General features: G+C 41.0%; 2 protein-coding genes across 4 annotated transcripts in view; one reads left to right on the plus strand and one right to left on the minus strand.

Moving 5' to 3' along the window:
* Positions 1–11945, plus strand: part of KIF2A (kinesin family member 2A) — a 56844-nt gene extending 44899 nt beyond the window's left edge. For 2 of the 3 annotated variants that reach the window (XM_074166845.1, XM_074166847.1), the window contains exons 16-20: positions 894–961; positions 3936–4086; positions 5680–5781; positions 8103–8238; positions 10129–11945. In XM_074166845.1, the coding sequence (XP_074022946.1) occupies positions 894–961; positions 3936–4086; positions 5680–5781; positions 8103–8238; positions 10129–10214 (543 nt within the window). In that variant the 3' untranslated portion in view covers positions 10215–11945. Of the gene's footprint in view, positions 1–893; positions 962–2666; positions 2781–3935; positions 4087–5679; positions 5782–8102; positions 8239–10128 lie in introns of all 3 variants that reach the window. The other variant, XM_074166844.1, reaches the window with a different exon arrangement.
* A 1719-nt stretch (positions 11946–13664) lies between these two features.
* Positions 13665–20541, minus strand: DIMT1 (DIM1 rRNA methyltransferase and ribosome maturation factor). Its single transcript, XM_074166187.1, has 12 exons — positions 20481–20541; positions 20237–20310; positions 19760–19846; positions 19311–19372; positions 19113–19206; positions 18974–19023; positions 18026–18149; positions 17822–17914; positions 16981–17045; positions 16595–16658; positions 16024–16130; positions 13665–14163 (listed from the first exon to the last, which is right to left on the minus strand). The coding sequence occupies exons 1-12, from the start codon at positions 20539–20541 to the stop codon at positions 14121–14123; spliced, it is 924 nt and encodes a 307-aa protein (XP_074022288.1). The 3' UTR covers positions 13665–14120.
* Positions 20542–21589: the final 1048 nt, after the last annotated feature.

The following is a 21589-nucleotide window of genomic DNA, read 5'->3' on the forward strand; positions in this document are numbered from 1 at the left end:
AGTAATGTCAGCAGCAGGATAAAAGAGAAGATCAGGATTATCTAATCTTCATCAGTTTCAGTCTCCTGATGCTGTGCCGCCACAAAAAATGGTAGTATGTAGGATTATAGAGTTGTTTCTCCTGGGTAATGCCTTTATGACTCTCCTGAAAGGAGCACAGGTGAGAAAATTGGACTAGTAAGAGAAGCTAGGACAAAAAACAATGCCACTGTTACCTGATCACAGTTAGTATTTTTGCTGAGTGCTGGAAAGAAGGTGTGATCTTCAGGGTATTTTATTTAAGTGGAAAAGGAAAGACCTGTAGATTGCAGATATGTCTGATAAGTTAACCATCAATTATTGTTTACAGACAACTTCTAATTGAGAGAAAAAAAATTCCTTACTTAGGAAAATAGTTAAACACGTGAGTTAAACACATGCTTGTCTTTAATACTATTAAGTACAGTTTTGGACTGTGGCCAGAATAGATCTCTCAAATCAGTATACAGTCTTGCTTGAATGGAGAACAGCCTACAAATATATGTAAAAAAAAAAATATCTGGTAATTGTTTGCAGGATATATTAGGCTTACTTTCTACTGAGTTATGTATTTCCCTTTTTGAGGAGTCTATTTTTTCAGTTAGAGTTTCGCATTTACATATTATGTTACCAAGACAGTCAGTCAGATGGGGGAAATTTACTGAATTTCTATGAATTCTTAATGTTCCACGTATGGTTAAAAAATTAAATTGAAGCTTTGACTTGACATCTGTCTCCTTGAAATGACATTGTGTAAGGACAGGTGTGCATAGCAGACAGTTTTTGTAGATGATCTCAAATGAAACTGGAAATTAAAAAAAAAAAAATTTCATCCATATGTAGTGATGTATTAACGTGTGGCTTGTTTTCTCCAGATCGCTACCATTTCTCCAGGGATGGCATCATGTGAAAATACTCTAAATACCTTGAGATATGCAAATAGGTATGGAAAATGTTATTGCTTATAGCTGTACTGGCTGTTGATCACTGACATTTGAGTAGTGCTGTTCCATGATGTATATTTTAGCTACCTATTTATCATACTCGCATTTCTTAATAAGATTAAAACCAAATTACTGATGCAGGCTCACATTTACTTTAAATTGTCACTTTTTAGAAATATTACAAAAGAATCAATAGAAACTGCATTTAAGCCATTATCCAGAGATGGATAATGAGTATTGCGAGGAATGTGGGAGGTGCCACTTAGTTTTGACCCTGCTCTGGAGGCACCATCTCTTACATTAGGGGTAGTTGGTATTCATGATGATTCCCTGGGAATACACCTTTCTGCGAAGTGACTTTTATTTTTTTTTCATCCCCTTGGTGGAATTGCACGCAGTTGCCCATCTGTTTTTATATGTATATACGAAACTTTAAACTTCCCGACTTCAGGCAGATATCTGAGACCCCTAAATATAGAGACTTTTTAACCAGCATAGAGAAATTAGCACCTCCAAAGGCTGATGCAGCACCTCTGAGAGCTGTACAGCTCTCTGGAAATGTTCACCCTCTTCAGTGAGTGCGAAAGGAGCCTTCCCCTGATGCAGCTCTCCTTCGTTTGATGTTTGTGGAGATGGGCTGATCAGGTCCTGGGTGTCCCTGCAGTCAGACCTGCGACCCAGAGACCCCCTCCACGCTTTGGTACAAAGAGCAAAGGAGGCAAACAAGCCTCTGGGCCATCAGAAACCCTGGTTTTGGCAGAAGAGGCTACCGTCTAGTGGCCTGCTTGCCACAGTGAAAAACGGGACAGAACCAGATCTTCTCTTGAGCGGCTGGGCAGCCCAGCCAGTGGCCAGTTGGGCACAAAGGGTGGCTGGGAAAGCTTACTGCCCGCTCCTCTTGTTATCCGAATGTCTCTGTGTGTGGATCGAGGGAGCTAGTAGCAAATCTGCCTGGCTTGGACCAGTCTTTGTGGTTTCCTTCCTGGTGAGAAGGAGGCATCTCCTGTCCTGCTTACAGAGACATAACGAGGACCTTGCACATTCATCAAGGCTCGTTGGATCTTTTACCCCCTACAGAATATGCGTTGCTGAAGTGACTCCAGAAAAAGATGCTGCAAAACTAATTAAACGCCTGTTTCTAGTATACTAAGTAGTTGTGCTGCCACTGTTTCTTCCTCTTGGTGTTAAATTCGTGTGTTGTTATGGAGTAAATGCCTGTCACTGTAAAGTCGCTTGATGTGCTTTGTGTAGTATTTTAGTTTTTTCTAGCAACACATCACTTTCATAGTACAATTAGTTCTTAGGTGCTGGACACCAGTGTGTGTGCAGTGTAAGACAGGAGGAGCAGAACAGAATTTAAAGTTTTGTAGCTATAGTGGTTTGATATTTTAGAAGGAGCCATTTAGTGGAGTACTGAATGTAGAGGAAATTTCGTTAACTGCACTAACTGGAATCTGGAATTACTCTTCTGAAAACACTGCTTTTATAGTCCCCTGCAAAGTAGCAGCACTGGTTTTGTACAGTTTTGTTAGTGAACTATAACGCTGTTTGCAGAAGGTTTGAATATATTGGTACACTTGTGTTTTAATATAAAAATTATTTTATAGTTAAACCATTAAAGAAGTATGCTAAACAAAGAGTTGTCATTTTAACTGTTTGTAAGAACATTTTCTTTTAATTTGCTGCTATATTTTGCTGCTGCAGAGTAAAGGAATTTGGAATTAGTCCTTCGGACATTCCCTTCTCACAGGGTAGTGGCAGTCGCTCTGATCTCTCTCCTTCCTATGAGTATGACGACTTTTCTCCTTCAATCACCAGGTCTACTTCATTCTATACATGGAATCTTTATTTTTAAGTTTTCTTTTTGGCTATGTAATTTTACAGACCAACCTTTCATTAGTCCCCTCACCTTGAGTCACACATACTTTGTTTTTATTTTGTTTGGCAGGTGATGGTTCTGCATGATCTGCAATCATCTTCCCAGTATTTTGTTCACCCTCCTTACATATCCACACTCTGTATCCAGGCTTGCTAGTTTCCTTCATACATTTTTTTAAAAATGGTGATGTCACCTTTGTACATTTAGTGGACCAAATCTGGCAAGTCTATGTTTAGGGTAATTTTAATATCTCTAATTAAAAAAAGAAAAAAATTTTCATACTTATATATTTTCTAAAACTTTTTGTCACTGAATGTGAATGAAAAACACAGTAGTAAGTGTGTGTTGAAAGTAAGTAGTAAGTAAGTGCTAGTTGAAAAAACATTTTTCTTTTTTAGAAAATGAAGAATGTGTTCTAAAACTTGCTACACTTGCAGACTTTGATGTGTTTGTTTCATAAACTTGCTTTTAAATGGGCTTTTTCTTGACAGAATCAGTATCAATCTTTCAAACTATTTTCATGCAGCAAGAGCCTAAGATTTTAACCAGAAATTTTCACCTTTGGAATTATTTTAGTTAAAAGATCCATTAATTCTCTGATATACCTGCTAGCATATTATTGTTTCCTTCAGAATTCTTGGTGGATTTCTTTATAACATCTGGCAGGGTACTGATTGACTGACTTTTTTAAAGCAGAATTGTGCGCACAGAAAAAGAAAGATGCTCAGGTTTAGGGTGCTGAATGAACTTTTCTTTCAAATATTCCTCATTCTTAAGGACTTAATGTTGAGGGTTTGGAGATTTTTGCCCTCTTAACTGTTAACAAGTAGTAGTATTTCAATCAGAAAATGCCTCTTGCTAGAAGATGGACTGTAATCCACCTGCAAGTGGTTGAAATTCAATGGTCCATGCTTTTTAGGAGTTGGACTAACATCTTTTTGTCACGGGAAGTGCATTAAATTTGTGAAGCTGACATCACCATCATCCTTATTAAGTGAATTAATTGTGCATAAACCCATAGAGCTTTGTTTTCAGTTGTGACTGTTTTGCACAGGAAGTTACTAATTTACAAACGAAACATTTTCTGCTCGTAGGGTGAAGGAGCTGACGGTGGATCCTAGTGCCGCAGGAGATATCCGTCCCATTATACACCACACTCCCAGTCAGATCGATGACTTGGAGACACAGTGGGGTGTGGGGAGCTCTCCTCAGAGGGATGATCTCAAACTGCTTTGTGAACAAAACGTGAGTAATTTACAGCGTTACACGGAAAGAGATGATGATAAATACAGTGGTAGAACAAATCCAGAGTAGCATATATTTATAGCCTGTTAGCGAGATCATTGAGAAAATACAGCATGCCTCTTCACCTTTTCACTTTATGGTCTTATGTTCATTCCCATACAAAAAAAACCCACAACCAAACTCAAAACATTTCTTGAAGGCTGAGAGGATAATGTTTTACTTTTCTTTATCTTCCTTGCTGATTAGGGCTTTTAATGTCCTTGCAGGGTCTAGTCTAGGCTCTGGCATTCTTTAGTTTGTGTTTTTTCCAGTATAGCTTCATCTTTTTTTTGGGCAGTTAGAAGTATCCTGTTTTATTTAACACTGTTGTGTTTTTTGAGCATTATTTTTCCTGCACGCAACAACCATTTCAAGTGAGTTTGCCTTTCTCAACATTTATAAATCTGGCCACCCATCATTCCCCTTCCTGACATCTGATTTTCATGGGTTGAAACCCCAGTGCACTGTTTGGGAGAGAGCCAGATCATGTTCCCAGCATGTCTCCCTGGGCAGCAGGAGTGGGGAGCTGAGGCATCTTCTAAAAGGCGTTTTCCCCTCATTGCTGATTATTGGCTCTAGTCCTGGTTCCTTAAATGTTCAGCAGTGATTGAAACTTGATTTGTGAAAATGCTGGTGAAAGAGAGAAAAGGAAAATCCTTACTATCCTAAGTTATTTTTTGTAAGGCTCTGTGCTTTCTCAGACACATCTTCATGAGTCTGCTGTATTCCTCATTTTAGTAACCGTCTCTTCCAGAACTCTGGTTTATAAGAACATGCTAGTGATTCCCAGAGCTTCCCACTGGACAGTCCTTGCAGCCAGATATCCTTTCATATTGTACTTTTTCATTGTTCATGTGGAATTAAACTAAGCTTTACAATATGTTTTAAAAAATATTTCAAAGGCATCATAGAAAGAACTATACTGTCTTGCTAAAACATTAATTACAGCCTACCTAGCACTTTCCCCCTTGATTGTTAACTGTTCATTTCTAAAGAAGCCCTGTTTGCCCCACTTTGTAAAACCACGTTATGCATTCTTCTAATGTATTGACCACTATATGCATTTTAGATTTCTCACTTTACGTTTGTTCTGCTGCTTTTCCAAAGGATTAATTTAATTTTGATTTCCTAACATGTATTGAATGTAATTGCTGTTCTCTTTTTTTTTTAAATAGTTGTCTGTCAATTGCAATGTGCACAACAAAAAGCCTGACAGAAAACCAGAGTTTTCTGTAGGCATTAAAACCTACAAGAAGTTAGCATTCTTCCTTTGGGACTTCCTCTTCCCACTATTTTAATTTGTTTTTTCAATGTGGAATATTCTTTTTTCTGGTATTCCCTTGGATTATTGGCTGGAAATTTTTAGTGAATATGAATTATATTTAACACTGTGAACACTTTGATTTTATTGCCCTCTGCTCATTTCTGGAGATTTTCCTGTTAGAAGTATTAAATTCTATTTTTGACATGTTCTGCAATGAAATGGATCACATTCGATATATTTCCTGTAGCCACAGTTCTTTCCAGACTAACAAGCTTAACTATTGTTTTTAGGAAGAGGAAGTTTCTCCGCAGTTGTTTACTTTCCATGAAGCTGTGTCACAGATGGTAGAAATGGAAGAGCAAGTAGTAGAAGACCACAGGGCTGTCTTCCAGGTAAAAGATGGAGCTCTGCTTTGTTTTATCCTAATCCAGGAATTTGGGTTTTCCCAATGAAAGTGCATACTCTTGAAGATGTAGGATATCATCTGGTCATTCTGCTGCTGTCAGACATTTCTAAATTGTTTTAGTATGCTAAGACCATTGTAGCAAACAAATAGGGACAGAACCCATAACCACTAATCTTTGTCTTCAGTATGAAAGAGAAGCATATTTTTATATAATCCCAGAAAATTAGTAAAATTTTCTTCTCAACAAACATTCGTAAATAGACTGTGTTTATTGTAAGAAAAGTTGCTGTTTTCTTTTTACTATTTCTACTATTCACCATAGTTTCTGTTGTAGTTCCTTTCCAGCATTAGTGACTGTATGTTGTTGTTTTTTTTCATTTGTTTTTCTAGTTGCAGGGACTTTACGCAGATTGGTCTTGAAATTTTCAATTTCACTGTGTGATCTATGCCAGTATTCCTATGCCAGAGCTGGCAATTAACAATAATGTCTCTATCAGCACCATTTCTGTTTGGTCCTCTTTCTTTATGATACTGCAGTGGTCCCTCCAAGTATCTCATCTGAGTATGCTTTTGTGACGTCTCCTACTGAGATCCAGAAGAAAACACGTATATTTCTGACTGCCTGTTTGCTTCCCTTTTACAGATACATAAGGTTTTCACTTGCTGTTAGGTCAGGGTCTTTGGAAGGAACACTGCCCATGCCGTGTAGTGCCACGGAGCCTTTTACATTCACAAAATAAATTGCAGTAATAAGTATGAGATACTAGTTTTCAGAAGGAAATGTGAATTTCTTCTGTGACCGTAGAGTCTTTCAGCAGGCTGTCTGGCACCTCTGCTGCCAGAGAACAGCAGAGCGTTAGACCTGTAGGGAATACACACATTGCCTCAATTTAGATATCTAACTTAGTGGAACATTGATGTGTGTTCATAATACAGCAGGATGCTAGATAACACATTTTACAACAGATGTAGAGATTTAGTTGTTATGAAACATTAGCCCTGAAGTAAAATACGCAGAAGTGTGAAGTCATATGCCATATGCCATAGCTAACGCTTGTGGCTTCTGGAGGGACAAACTGCATGAATTTAAGATGCTGCTGTCTCTGTGTGTCCATCTGGCCTTCTGCTGGAGATTACTGCTCCTCCCAGCAGTCACTGGAAGGAAATGTATCTGAGCCTCGGCTCCCTTCATTTGCAGCATGGCTTGTTAGTTTATGTCATGGGTGGGGATGGGCTGCACCAATACAAAATCTACCAGCTGCACGAGGAAGAAGTTGTCCTCTTTCAGCTTCCTCCTGGAAACTGTTGATACAAAAAATCCTTCCCTGAGAAAAATGTCTAAAATCAATCAGTGGAATGAGTCGTGCTCTAGAGGTGTTCGTCTTCCTTTGTGTCTTGGATGTATGAGTTTACATTAGATGAGATGAATCCTATCCCAATGAGAGCTCCATCTGTCCTGAAAGCCAAAAATGTGCATGGGATTTGGACTGTGCTTTCAATATTACTTAAGCTGCTGAGCACAGAGGGAAAGACTTAATTTTAGTATTTCAGGGCAAGCATGCCTAGAACTGTCAGCTGCTTTCTTTTTTAAAATCAAAGCATTTCCAATGGGATCAGTTCTTTGCGTGGTTCTTTAAGCTCCTGGCTGTAGTCTTCTTTGCTGCAAGATTTTTTTCTCTTCTTTTTTGTAATACTCAGAGCGCAAAGGTGCCTAATAGCTGCTTTAACCAACCTTTACCATACTGTAATCAATCTGGAGAGTTAGCTCATGAAATAGTGAGCTTAAAATAACTCCTTTTATACAGGTTCTCTCAAAACTGGTTTTGATTATGGATAGAATTATCTTGGCTCCCTGACTGTAGTAATGATACTGTGATTATAGTCAGTGCCAACCAGCCCATACTTAAAATTGGAGCCTGACTTCAAAGTTTGATACCTGCCTAAGGGGACATAACCGTGACATAAAGTTCTGTTCTCTTAGTTTCTCTGACTTTCTTAGCTTTACAGCCACCTAATGTTCTGGATTTGAAGAGAACTGGGATAGCTGGGGTTTACCTGTTGCTGGTATGACCACTGGAGTTAAGAAACAATGTAGAAAACATACAATTTTGCTGAATTAGGAGTAAGGTTTCTATTCTGCTGAATTAGGAATAGGATTTCATTTGAGGATTGAAATTTGTTATATTGACATGATTAGACAGTAAAAAGGTGGTCATCTTGAGACAAGGTTTAATTCAGCTCTTTCCCTTGAAACTTGTCTTGAAACTTGCTAATGTATTTAGCTGTCTTTTTTTAACTTTTATCTAGGAATCTATTAAATGGCTGGAAGATGAAAAAGCTCTTCTTGAGATGACAGAAGAAGTTGACTATGATGTGGACTCTTACGCTACCCAACTTGAAGCAATTCTAGAGCAAAAAATTGACATTCTGACTGAGCTTAGAGGTAGACTGCTTTTGTGTGCCTTACTAGCAGTGTGTTTCCATACACCACGGAGACTTGCAGTAGTACTGACGAGAAAAAAAAGTGTGGTTATGTTTTAGGGTCTTTTTTCCCCTTATGATGCCCTGCGGTGTCCTGTGGAAGGAATATTTATTCTGTTGCCTAAGAGCAAGTTCACGCCTGTGCTAAGTTCATCCTAGTTTAAAGGAAAAATCTGCTTTACCTCCATGAAGCATAAACTTATCTTGCAACTTTCCTTTTCTTTTCCCTTGTTCCAAAACAATAAAGGAAGGGAAAAGAAAACCCAAATTAACTGTAAGAAGAAAGAAGGTAAGGCAATGAGGAAAAAGTAGTAGGAACTCCCAGTGCCTGCTCTGTTGTATTCTGCAGTGTAGCATGGAGCCCGCTGTCACTTTTAAGGCTGTGCTTAATAGGGGCATCGAGCTACAAGTAGCTTGGTTGTTGGATTAGTTTTTTCTTTAGCAGCCTTTCTGTCTGAATTTTGTCAGCCTCCCTTCCTTGCAAAAACAAACTGCAGATAATTCTTAGTGCTCAAAATTGACTCTTCCACTTGTCTTCTAAAATCAGCCTGTCAGCTTGGTACTTCATGGAGATGAATTTTTCATTTTAGTTTCTGTAACTGGGCTCTAAGAGACATGCTGTACTGGTAAAAATTCAAAGGTGGGGGTGCGAGCAGAGGGGTGGGTTTTTTTGTGGTTTTTTTTTTTAATCTGTGTTAGAAAACTCCTTTTAAGATAAAATCTTACTTTTTACTCAGTCTGAGTATGTGCTGTAAGTTAGAAGAATACATCAAGCAAATCAGATGTGGCCTGCTTGTCTTGTAAGCACGCACTGGCAGCAGTGTACCTTAGCAAAGAATTGGAGGTACATTCCTTTGCTTTTTATGGACGATGGCTCCTCTTCAGAAGAAGACAATTGGAGATGCCAGCAGCGAAAAAATACAGTTTAGATGACTCCCTGTTCTTCAAAAACTTATTAGATAATGATTTTGAAACAAGGTACTGGAGGTAAAGGCTATCTAAGAGATCCTTGCATTTTTACAGGCAGCATGATACAGGTATAGCTTTACAGGAGGGAAGAACTATTAAGTCAAAAATACTTTCTCCCAGTATCTTCTGTGTTCTGCTCATGACACATAATGGTCACTGAATATTTCAGCTTTTATTCCTGTCACTTGGGGACTGACACCTTTATGCTGTCACTTTAGTTTCCTTCTACCTGCTCTTGGGCATATTACTGGGGAGTGGAGCGGGACAGAAATAGAAATACAAAAGGGTGCCACACTTCCTTTCTCAGATTTCTCCCGTTCTCGTTACATTTATGATGAAACAAATGAATGATATATTTATGTATTTACAGTGAGTAACTTCCAAAATTAATTCACAAGTGCTTTTCACATTCATAGAAAGACAGGGGGGAGTAGAATTTACTCTGCCGCGATTTAAAATGTACAGAAGTGACTGAGCGTACACTGAATGCAATTTTGTGTGCCTCTTGAGGATGGTTTGGAAGGTGCTGGGAAGTAAAAGGATGTATGTGGTGTGTGTCTGCCCAGACTCTGTAAGTGAGAAGCAGAATTTAAGTGTGAACAGGTTACATGCTGGGAATGCAGTTGTGCAGTTTCCAAACCTATCCTGCCTAGAGACAGGGGTAGCATCTAAGAAGGGACTAAGTTGCTAAGCAACCTGTTTCTCTGGTGAGTATTGAATTTAAGCTTATCTCAATCCTCTTGTAGTTTGTAGTGTCAGCTGTTTTTGTGGAGGAATGCTCTTTGTTGTGCGTTGGGGCTGGGATGTGGAGCATCAGGGCTTAGTTTCAAGATCTACATGGAGCGCAGGCACATCAGTACTCATTCTCTCTTTTTCGTTAAAGATAAAGTGAAATCTTTCCGGGCAGCTCTGCAAGAGGAGGAACAGGCCAGTAAACAGATCAACCCGAAGAGACCACGTGCCCTTTGAAACGGGCCTTTGCTGCTAAAGGAATCCACGAACCCGTACTGCTGTAGCACACATTTGTTACAAAACCCAGCGGCCGTAAGAACTCAACTACTTGAAAGTGTAAAAATGTTAGAATTGTCTGTGGAAATGTCCTCTTTCTTATTCACCTGAATGACATTTTCAGTTTTGTGTGAAATGCTCCTATGATGTCTACAAAATGCTTCTAGACCAGACAGCACAACCATGCAGGGTTCAGATCTGTGAAGCACTTTGTCTAAAATAGTTCATTTATTCAAATTGTGAATTTTATGTTTGGAAATATTTGCCACGTTTTTAATAACAAAGTAAAACTGTGGCCATTAAGAAGTCACAGTATTTCCTTTTGACTATGTTCAGTTTTGTTACAAAGACCAGCTGTGCAGTTTTAAAATTGTGTTTGCGTGCATGCACACCTCACTAGTGGTTGTACATAAGTTCTCTTCTACAGACAGCTGTGCTTTCCTCTTCCCATTCTGTGCCTTGATGAAGGCTACTTAACCCTAAACATCCTCTTTCTGAAGCACAGCTTTAATGAACAACATTCCTTATTTGTCAATATAAATTACTTTTAGTGTGTGTACATTTTTAATGTGTTTTGAGACTTTTTTTTTTTTGGTGGCTAGTCTCATTTCACAGGACGTGCCATATCATTCGAGTAGGAACTGCAAGAGCTGTTAGAATGGACAAACAGCTGGACATTCCATGCTCCTTGTAAAAATCTGGAATCTAGATTTATTTGAATACCATGTTGAATGGTTATATAATTCTAACATTTCTCTCTGTAATAATTAAAAAAAAAAAAAAGAACAAAAACCCACAAATATAAATTAGTTGATGTATAATAAAGGGTAATGTTTAAGTACTGAGGAGAGTTGTATCTTAGGGTAATGCAGATATACAGTATGTGTATGGTATGATAATGCTGTCAGAGTAAAGGTACGATCTCACCTCTGCGTGCGGACAGGACAACTGTCACAAAGTTCAGGGATCGAGCTAAATACGTACGTAACCGGCCTTTCACATACTGTTAAAATTTGGCTTTTGATGCATGACAAACTTACATGTACATTAACCGTAGTTTGCAGGTAGTTTGAGTAGCTCTGTTGCTTTTAAAAAAAAAAAAAAAAAAGTGGCTAATACCTATTTTTCCCTTTGTACAGTGCCAGCAGCTGAAAAGTGGGGTGGAGTTGCATCATTTGGGGATTCTGCACAATACCTCTACCTAGCGCTCATGGAAATCCCATAAGTAACTGAATTCTTACAAATGGGGCCATGTGTATCAGCACTTTTTAGGTGGTGGCACTTGAGTTATTTTTGCAAGTCAGTATCCAAAAAAGATTGACCTTTCATGTAAGAACTTCTTGTCAGATGAAGAATTGTAGACCTCTCTAGGAGTTCTCCCTGTTTCCAGGAGTTTGTATCAGCAGACTTTCCCTTGGAACTGTTTAAAAATTACTTTTGGAACATAAGCCTGCTTGTCTGTGCCAGGCTGGAGGGAAATCAAGGGAAGGCAATGAAAAGAGAGTTAAATGAGCCAGGAATTCTTGTAGTGTTTAATGTTTGTATCTCCCATAGGAAGGTAGGCTATGGGAAGCTCTTGTCGCATCATGGTGGAAAATAAAAAAAAAAATCCTCCTGTGTGTAAACATGAAAACTGAAACAATGTAGATTTTACATAATGTGTTTAATAAATTAAGCTATTAAATGAACTACAGATGAGAATTTACTTCTATGAAAGTTCTGTTGTGCTTCGGGAAGGGTTTCACTTCGTAAGCACGTTAGGGTTACACTTTTGCGAGGGCCTCTGATTTCAGAGTGAGTGTTTTCTTCTGGAGCTGACTCTTCTGTACAAATGTGTCATACAGGAAGAAGTTCCCCAGAGCACTGTCCTGACTTTAGCTTGGCAGCAGGCCTTAAAAGAAACATCACACATCTTTCTGAGCATTTGTTTAAGAACTTCATCCATTACAGTTAAAAGAAAAAAACAATGAAACAGAAGGCAGCAACTTTTGTTAGCAGGTGATAGTGCAGGTTATCATATAATACCAGCGGGTTTCTTTGAAGCTGCTCTAGAGAAATCTTACTTTCTAAAAAGCCTCTGAAGAGCGAGACATCCTACGTGAGAAACAGGGCCTTCGCTACTCTTCCTCCCTGCAAGCCCAGAGCCGCAGCCAGGCTGTGGTTTACACCGGCTGCCAAAGGTGACCAGGGGGAGGACAGAGGCAGTTAGACCAATTTCAGCAGCTTTTTGCTAAGCCTTGTAAACGACCTGTGCCCTGTCAGGTAGCAGATGCGAGCTGAAATTGCGTCTGCTTTCTTGGGACTGTTATGAGACAGCCTTTGTGACAGAGCCTGCTGTAAAGGTTAGATCTACTCCGATACGGCTGGTTACAGAACTTGAATTGCTGTAGCCCATTGCTGTGATGGACTGGAATTACTTCAACAGGACTCAGACTTCGTTCCTGTCCTGTAAAACAAGCATTTAGGAAACGTGACACAAATCTGCAGCACTTGTTCCTTCAGCATTAGTCTGAACACATTGCGGTGGCTACCTGCCTCACTCATTAATTGGTTCTCTATGCAGTGAAGCAGCATTAGAATTAATTACATCCTAAAATCAATGAGCACTTCAGTTTTCCAAGACAACCTCTCAGCATGACTGCAAATTCAAGTGCATATTTCTGTACATGCTTGTGAATCAATGACTTTTAAAGAACTGACACTGGATGTGTATTAAATGAAGTTATATCTTCGAAGAGTTTTTGCTAATTTGCCTCTTCTCCCCTTACTGTGGTCTTATGGAAGGAGATACGCTATACATGAAAAGGTTAATACACAGACTCGTGCCTTCGCCCCTGCATGATGCTAGAGTTAATAGCTACTGTTTTCCTGAATCATTAGACAGACCAAAGTGGATTTTTATTTTGGCAGCTGCTATGCAGGGTTAATGCAAACTTCCCTGGGAAAACTTTGCTTTGTCCTTAGTAACAAATATCTATAATCCAAACTATATTAAGACACTTGAGTAAGTCTTTCTGTCAGGACACAGGCATGCGTTACTCCCAGACTCGATGAAAGCTTTGATCTATGCTAAAACTCCTTCTTGCCTTGAAGGGTGAAGCAGTTTTCTTATAAAAATAGCTGCTTGAGTTTACCATTGACAAACGCCTCCCTTCTGGCTATGCTTATAAGCACTGGCCCTTGGGTAGGTTTCTGCTGGTTCCTATAGTGGTTTGATGGTAATAAGGAAGGGATTAAGGAGATGACCCTGGTAGTTTCAGGTACCTCCATAATGTTTTTGTAGATGATACTCAGCCCACAAGATAAACGCTCTTGTTTCTGAGAAACTGGGATTTCTCCAAAAGAAGCAGATTACTATCAGACTTGGAATGCGGTTAGCTACCAGAGGACAAATGGAAGAGACAGGCATTTCAAATCAAAAGTGTTTAAATACACTTTAAAACAAAAATTGCAAACAAATGGAATGAATACAATTCTGGTTTTGTTGCCCAGACCAGACTTAGGGGTTGTACTGTTGAGTATTGTGCAAGAATATACTGAGATTAAGTCCATGATTGGAGAACATATATTTCAATTATGGCAGCATCAATCCTTGTTATTGGGTATGTTTAAAAATACACTGTCATGTGGAAGTCCAGTACTTCACTTCAGTCATAAAAGAATTTATCACTTTTAAAACACAGAGCAGCAGCACCTTGCCTACCACCTGTGATACAAATTGCGTGTAAGGTTTTAATAACAACCAGAGTGTGCACGCTGTATTCTGTCCACTGCCGTGTAAGAAGAGATTGTCCCATTGCAGTCACTCTGTCTTAGGTAAGACTTCGGTGGCAAAATACAGAATATCTTTCATTCTTCTAGTAGAATCTATGAGAAATGGATGCCTTCTGAATTGAAGCCGTGCAGCAGTCTGAAAGAGTGAAATATTTATGTTACAATTTCTACTAGTTTATACTTTGGATTAAGGCATTTCCAAGATGTGCTGGCTGGCAAGGAATAAAGGAAAACAGCATGAAAGCAGCCATTACTGTTCAACTACCATAAAGAATTGTTACAAATCTTACACTGGAAGTTAATAGCAATTCTGCCATTTTAGAGATGCAGTATATTTTCAGTGCAGTTAGTGTACGGCTTCCTACCAGGCTATGTTTCTTTAAAGAGCAGTAGCTGTATTATTTGTCACACTGAGAAATCGCTAGGAATTTCTCTTAAAGTAGGAGAGGATTCACGTGGCTGCTTAAATTAACTGACCAGAAGTAAGAGCAGAATATAGCAGTTCATTATTCAAATTTCCAAATTATGCTACATAGAATCATAGAATCGTCTAGGTTGGAAGGGACCTTTAAGATCATCTAGTCCAACCATCAACCTAGCTCTGTTAACAAAAAACAAAAAACCCAAAGAAAACCATACAAAAGAACCCCCCACATTACTAAACCATGTCCCCCAGCACTATGTCACTATGTCACTACCATCTTTTGAACACCTCCAGGGATGGTGCCTCAACCAGTTCCCTGGGCAGCCCATTCCAATGCTTAATAACCCTTTCAGTGTAAAAATTTTTCCTAATATCCAATCTGAACTTCCCCTGGTGCAACTTGAGGCCGTTTCCTCTTGGCCTATCACCTGTGACTTGGGAGAAGAGACCAACCCCCGCCTCTCTACACCCTCCTTTCAGGTAGTTGTAGAGAGCAATAAGGTCTCCCCTCAGCCTCCTTTTCTCCAGGCTGAACAACCCCAGCTCCCTCAGTGTCTCCTCATAAGACTTAGTCTCCAAACCCCTCACCAGCTTCGTTGCCCTTCTCTGGCCCTGCTCCACCACCTCAACGTCTTTTTTGTGGTAGGGGGCCCAAAACTGGACACAATACTCGAGGTAGAGCCTCACCAGTGCCCAGCACAGGGGCATGATCACCTCCCGAGTCCTACTCGCCACACTGTTCCTGATACAGGCCAGGATGCTGTTGGCCTTCTTGGACCCCTGGGCACACTGCTGGCTCATGTTCAGCCGACACTTGACCAACACCCCCAGGTCCTTTTCTGCTAGGCACCTTTCCAGCCACTCTGCCCCAAGCCTGTAGCGCTGCATGGGGTTGTTGTGAGCCAAGTGCAGGACCCAGCACTTGGCCTTGTTGAACCTCATCCCATTGGCCTCAGCCCATTGACCCAGCCTGTCCAGATCCCTCTGCAAAGCCTTTCTACCCTCCAGCCAGGTCAACACTCCCACCCAATTTGGTGTCATCTGCAAACTGACTGAGGGTGCACTTGATCCCCTTGTCCAGATCATTGATAAATATGCTAAAGAGAACCGGCCCCAATACCGAGCCCTGGGGGACACCACTAGTGACCGGCTGCCAACTGGATTGAACTCCACTCACCACCACTCTCTGGGTGGCCAGAGAGCCTAATATACTACAGCCTAACCCACAAGGCGGACAGAGAAGGGCTGCATAAGTCTCCAGGGAAATTATAATAACCAATTCCATTAAAGCCATTTTCAGAGGAGATGTAGAAGGATCTAGTACACAAATACCAGAAATGGGGATCTTCAGCTACTTGCTTCTCAATACTGTAAGCAGCAGTTAAAATATATCTACAGGGTTTAAGTATTTGTTCATGTTCAGGACTGGAAACAAGGGGTGTCTGGTATTGAGAGGAAAATAGAGTTAGTACTGTTCCTGTGTAACACAATACTAATCTGTGCCATACAGCTACAGATACAGGTAGAATCTGAAGGAGCTTAAAAGAAAGGCATAAAGAGAAAAAAAAATACCTAATGAAATCATCTATATCCATTGAACGGGCTCGTTTATCAGAGTAACCTGTATTTTTTAGGACTGTCTGTATTTTCTCTGCAATTTTGAAGTTTTCAGGTATTTCCTGTCGATGAAAAATACAAGATAAATTTATTTTCTATACATAGCACAGAAGAAGGTTCATTTAAATCATCTATTCTTTTCCTGCTTTTAGAATAGTTCGTTTCAAGTGATAGAAAGAAGTGGTATTTTTTCATGTATTCTTCTATTCTTGTATCTGAAATTTTATACCTCAGCTCATTCACTACAAATGAATGATAACAGTATTGCTAAGCAGACACAAAGTTTTCTTACTAGATCAGTAAAAGTCCTTGAGATGTGTACAGCAAATATATTAATAACAGACAGCTTTTTCACTGTAATTTAGTGACCCTTTTAGATTTTTCTCTAAGAAAAGAAGTTCCTTCCTCCCTCAAACTCTCTCAGAAAAATTTTAACATGTTAAGCTTTTCCATGTTAATTTTTTACTCTTATAAGTAGGCCACAGTACACAGAAACAGAACTTAATATATTAAAAAAGGAACTTACTGTATTATGTAAGGAGCAATGAATTCGGTAATTATGATCCAGCAACTGTTCTACAGCACTTGACCTGAAAGAAATACAAGTTTATAATGAAAACTGAGCTTTAACTAGGTGGTTTTTTTTTCACTTGATTTTTTAACTTTTTTTCACTTGATTACTTGTTAATCTTTACTATAAAAAAACGTAACAACTACACAGAGCTGTTCTTTTTGAACAGCTGCCGAGTTTTCTTCTAAAAGAAAAAGCTTGTGATCCTCAGCATAAATCCTCTATCATGGTTTATCTGTGCTGGCATGCATATAACACTGCTATGCATTTGCACAAAAGAAATGGTTAACTGGATGGGCTCTCAAACTTTGGAAAGATTTCCTTTAATAGAAGTTACTTACTTAAATGCTGCAGAGAGTGTCTTGTTTTTCCTAACAAAGGCTATCCTTACCAGACCATCCCACTCCTGAAATTAAAAATTCCAGAATTTACCGAAAGGAACATACAGCTACTACAAACAAGAACAGTCACTATTGGCAATTTCACAACACTATTGAACACAAGGAAAAATCTTTCAGGAAAATATCTCTTTCTCAACAATACAAAACCAGTCCTGTCTTGGACAAAGCAATACAAGTGGAGGAAAAAATACTTCACCCACAAAAACCTTCACATTGTTCTTTTTTGTGCCTAGGCACTATTGGCCAGATCTTAGTGCTGAGAATGCCTGAAGACACCTGAAGAAAATCTGGCTAATCCTGGGCGAGGCTGAAATGGTCTCGAAGATCAAAACATTTTAAAAATTAACTTTAAGAATAATATCCTGTAACATTTGTCTTCTGAGATTATACACGCACATCTAAAGAGAAGACTTGTCATAGACACTCCCTTGATCATAACCAACAAAGTCATCAGCCAGAAGGGTCTCTGGGAGATACAAACCACGATGAAAGGGACATTATTAGTAGCACCTCTCCAACAGACCTGGAAACGGTACCTCAGTTTTGTCAGAAATACTGGACACAAAGGTGCACGCAAACTGAGGGTGGCACATTTGGGTAATGCTTTAACACAAGCGTGAGCAATAGAGGAACAAGTATTTTGGAATTATGTAAATGCCAATGAATAGCTGGTACTTGGTAGTGAAAACAGCACAGGGAACTGAGAAATAAGTGAAAAGAAAAATGAAATTAAGTATCATCACTCGTGTGTTACGTTGTTATTAGAGTATACAACCCTCACCTGGAAGTTGATAGGCGGTGGTGGGTTCTTTGGCTCTATTCTGACAACACTGGATTCAACTTTGGGAGGTGGTCTGAAGTTGTTCTTTCCAACCTGTTAGTCAGGAGAAGTCAGGCAGCTGTATGAATAAACACCAAATCCTCAAATTCCTAGAAACGTTCTGCTATCTCTGATAGCTCTGTTAGCTAATGCAGAATGACATACCTTCATCAGATGGTCCACTCGAGCTAATAACTGAGTATTAATAGAGAGTCTGCAGTATAGTTTAGTTCCTGGTTTGGCAACCAAACGAAGTGCAAATTCCCTTTGAAACATAAGTATTGCACACCTGAGAATAACAGAAACAAGAAAATGAATTTTAAATAATAAAATTTTACATCAAAAGCCAACTAACACTTGGAAAACACAGGATTTACCTCAGCGCTTAGAAGCAGTAAGATTTCATCATACACAAATTCTGCCTTAATTAGCTTGGAGTGTGTTAAAAAACAAACCACAAAACTTGGTGAAACCATCTAAATCTCCTTAAAGCTCCAATAGAATTTGATTATTTATACTGCTAAATGGATCAGGATCAGAGAGACAGAGGCTACTCTCAAAGTTTTGTGCCTGACTGTAACAAATAATTTTGAATAATTCCCTGATGAGTCCTACAAACCTGAACTCTCCAGCTCCAAAAATTGACCAGTAATGTCACTAACAGTAGTGCTTCAGTAAGGGAAATCAAGAACTGCTGACACATTGAACAACACACAGAAGTACCTGGGCAGTCATATTTTTAGACCAAACAACAGGAAGTGTTTTGGCTTTGATCCTACCCTTTCCACTCTTCCTTTCTCTGGCAGGAAGGCATCTGAAATGCCACAATGCCCTACTTATCCCTGGAATAATGGTTAGTTACAATACTAGCGTAAATAGCCTGTTTTCAGCAGCTGGACACTCACTGATGCCAAGACTAAATTTTTTCCGTGTGCTTGATACATTGGCATAAACTTATTTCCAGGCACTGGCAGATTTTATATTACAGAAAAATTCTGGTGCTGCTACGATCCATCAAATTGATATTTTAAGAACTCAAAGATTTTTATTTGGGGATATTTTTAAATTATTTTTTTTCTATCAGGTAATATAGAGTTCCATTCTTTCACGTACCTGAAAAAAGGTCTATGAAGCAACAACTTGAAAACAAAAGGCGAAGAAATCTGAGGAAAAGAGTAATAGGGTTATTATAACTTCTGGGCAATTATAATTTAAAAAGAAAAAAAGTTTTTCCATGTTGTTTAGCTCATACCTGATAAGGCAAGTTAGCTACACATGCATCAAAGAATGGTAACTCTGTTTTCAAGACATCTCCAACCTTGATTTCCAGTTTGTTTGCCAGACACCTGGGGGAAAATACACTGTGGTTATACTCAGCATGTTGCCAAAGTTTTATGCCAAAGCAGCTCCACTGCTTTAAGGGCTCGCTGTTTCCACAGTTAATACTCACGTGCCCTGGACTCTCTTCTGAAGTTCTCCAACAAGTCTAGGGTCAATTTCACAAGCAATAACCTGAAAACAAAGTATATATTTGTCACTTTATATAACTCCTCTTATCTGGGATTAAAATTCCAATTGTAAAAAAACCCAATATCAATTGCTACTGGGTTCAATAAGCCTTAAAAATTCCCTACTGGGCTATGCATCTTCCTCCCTCCCCAAAAACATGCAAGCCTTACCACATAAATGGATTAACAGCAATGTACTTTGACAAAACCATACAAGACTTACACAAACAGCTAAAAACTCACTAGAATTATGTGAATGTTAAGAAAAGCTGCCATAAAGTAATTCTACTTATTTGAATCAAGCAGATGAGGAAACTTCTGTGTGCCAAAGTCTAAGCCACAATGTGATTTGAGCTCGGGAAGGTGGGTGGGGGGGGAAATTTGCACTTACTTTTTTTACTTTCTCCAACATCTTTACTGTCAGGTTACCAGTTCCCGGGCCTACTTCCAGAACGACATCTGTGCGTCGTAGGGCAGCCTAAGAACAAAGGGTACTTTCAGTTATTTTCCTTGAACTGATTTCAAGCAAGGACTTAATTTCATCACGAAAGGTGGGTGCAGCTCAGTCAAAAGCCGAGATCAGCGAGCAGAGGAGAGTGAAAAGGAAGGGAGGAGAGGGAAACGGTGAGAACAGGAATGCCTTAAAGCTAGTTTATTTGTGAGACATCTTTGGCCAAGCATAGAAAAATGAGCAAGCAGTCACATGTTAAAAAAATAAGTTAAAAAAGGGGTTATGCAGGCGGGAAGGGAGTGCAGGAGGAAGGTCCCTCTACAGCCCCAGCGAGGGCAGAGGCCGGGCACCCGGCGACCAGCTCTGCCCGGGGGGGTCCCCGCTCCCCCGCCACCTCCGCCCCGCTCCCCCGGCAACCTTCTCAATGATGCTGTTGACGACGAGGGGGTTCTTCAGGATGTGCTGACCGGCCCCGGTGTTGAAGAGGATGCCTGAGGGCGGAGAGCGGTGTTAATCCCGCTGCCGGCTCAAACCGCGCTCCCCCCGCCTTCCCTTTAGGAGACCCACCGAGGCGTCCCCTGAGCGCGGAGGGGCAGGCCCCGGCCCCGACCTCCGTTCCCAGGTGCGCCGCCGTTCAGCGCGGCCCGGCCCCTCAACTCACCCGTGGCGCGGCCCTCTCGACCCTCCCGCCGCGGCCGCTTGCTCGCCCGGACCTTGGGCATGGCGGCGGCTGGGCCCGGCCTCCCCTCACACGTGCCGGGCGGGGACTACAACTCCCGACCTGCACCGCGCGGGGACGTGGCGGCGAACAGCGCCCCCTGGCGGGCCGGCGGCTCCCGCGAAGTTGCGAGGCGTGCCGCACCCAGGAGCGGTGTCAGAGGCTGACGTGACGACGGAGGAGCAACGAAATGAGGGGGGAAACGCACAGTGGGAAGTGTATGCGGCGGCCCCCTCCTCCCGCCGAGCGGCGGGAAAGGGGGAGGCCGCCACGTGCACCTCCCACCGGAGGGGGTTGTGTGTCGCCGGGCAATGACGTCACAGCGGCGCGACGGAGGAGGGAGGCGGGTCGCCGTAGCGGCGGCAGGTCCCGTCAGGGTTGGCGCGACGCGGAGCCGGTGGTGGGTGGTTGGGCTGGCGGGCAGGCCGGGGGAGAGGGTGAGGTGCTTGGCCTTTAAACCGTTTTTCTGGGCCTGGGTAGAGTCGGCGGGAAGGGCGTCAGGAGGCCGCGAGGCGTTAAGCGGCGCGGTTTTGGGGGCAAAACGTGGGAAAGGGCGAGTCTGGGCCTTTACTGAAGGTGGTGGTTCTCTCCCCGCAGGTCGGAGAGCGGCGGTTGGAAGTTTTGACTGTAAAGCAGGTTCTTCCCCGAACCAAAGGTAGGGCTGGTGCAGCAGCGGTGAGTTATTTCTGCGGTTTATTCTCTCACGGAGGCAGCAGCGTGCCTGGAATGTGAGACCATGGCCCCAAGCTCAGTACTGATGCTGCCCCCCAACTTCCACCTCTCTTTGCCTTGCTTCCCGTGTCGCATAGGCGAAGTGATGCCTGTGATGTGTTTGCCGTGTCTTTCAAGCTTAGCAGTCGCAATACGTGAGACCTGTTCCAGCCTTTACGGGTAGCCTGCTCCCTGTGCGCTTCGGTTTCTTGAAACTTCATTCCCACACCAGTTTTCTTTTTTCACAGCTGTCGTCGCTTTTCTTCCCGCATTCTTTCGATGTCCCATTCTGCAGCAGGGCGCTTAACACCATATGTGCAAATGACATAATAAAAGTTTTT

Source organism: Numenius arquata, chromosome Z (assembly GCF_964106895.1).
Source record: "Numenius arquata chromosome Z, bNumArq3.hap1.1, whole genome shotgun sequence".
NCBI lineage: Eukaryota > Metazoa > Chordata > Aves > Charadriiformes > Scolopacidae > Numenius > Numenius arquata.

Bases quoted from the DNA above. Each gene is read 5' to 3' on its own strand.
- DIMT1 (XM_074166187.1), bottom strand. From the start codon at position 20,541: ATGCCCAAGGTCCGGGCGAGCAAGCGGCCGCGGCGGGAGGGTCGAGAG. The intron at 19,024-19,112 runs GTATGAGCTAAA...TCTTTTCCTCAG, and splicing joins TAGCTAACTTGCCTTATCAG to ATTTCTTCGCCTTTTGTTTT. The intron at 14,164-16,023 runs GTATTTTTTTTT...TCACTCTTTCAG, and splicing joins GATATAGATGATTTCATTAG to ACTGCTGCACGGCTTCAATT.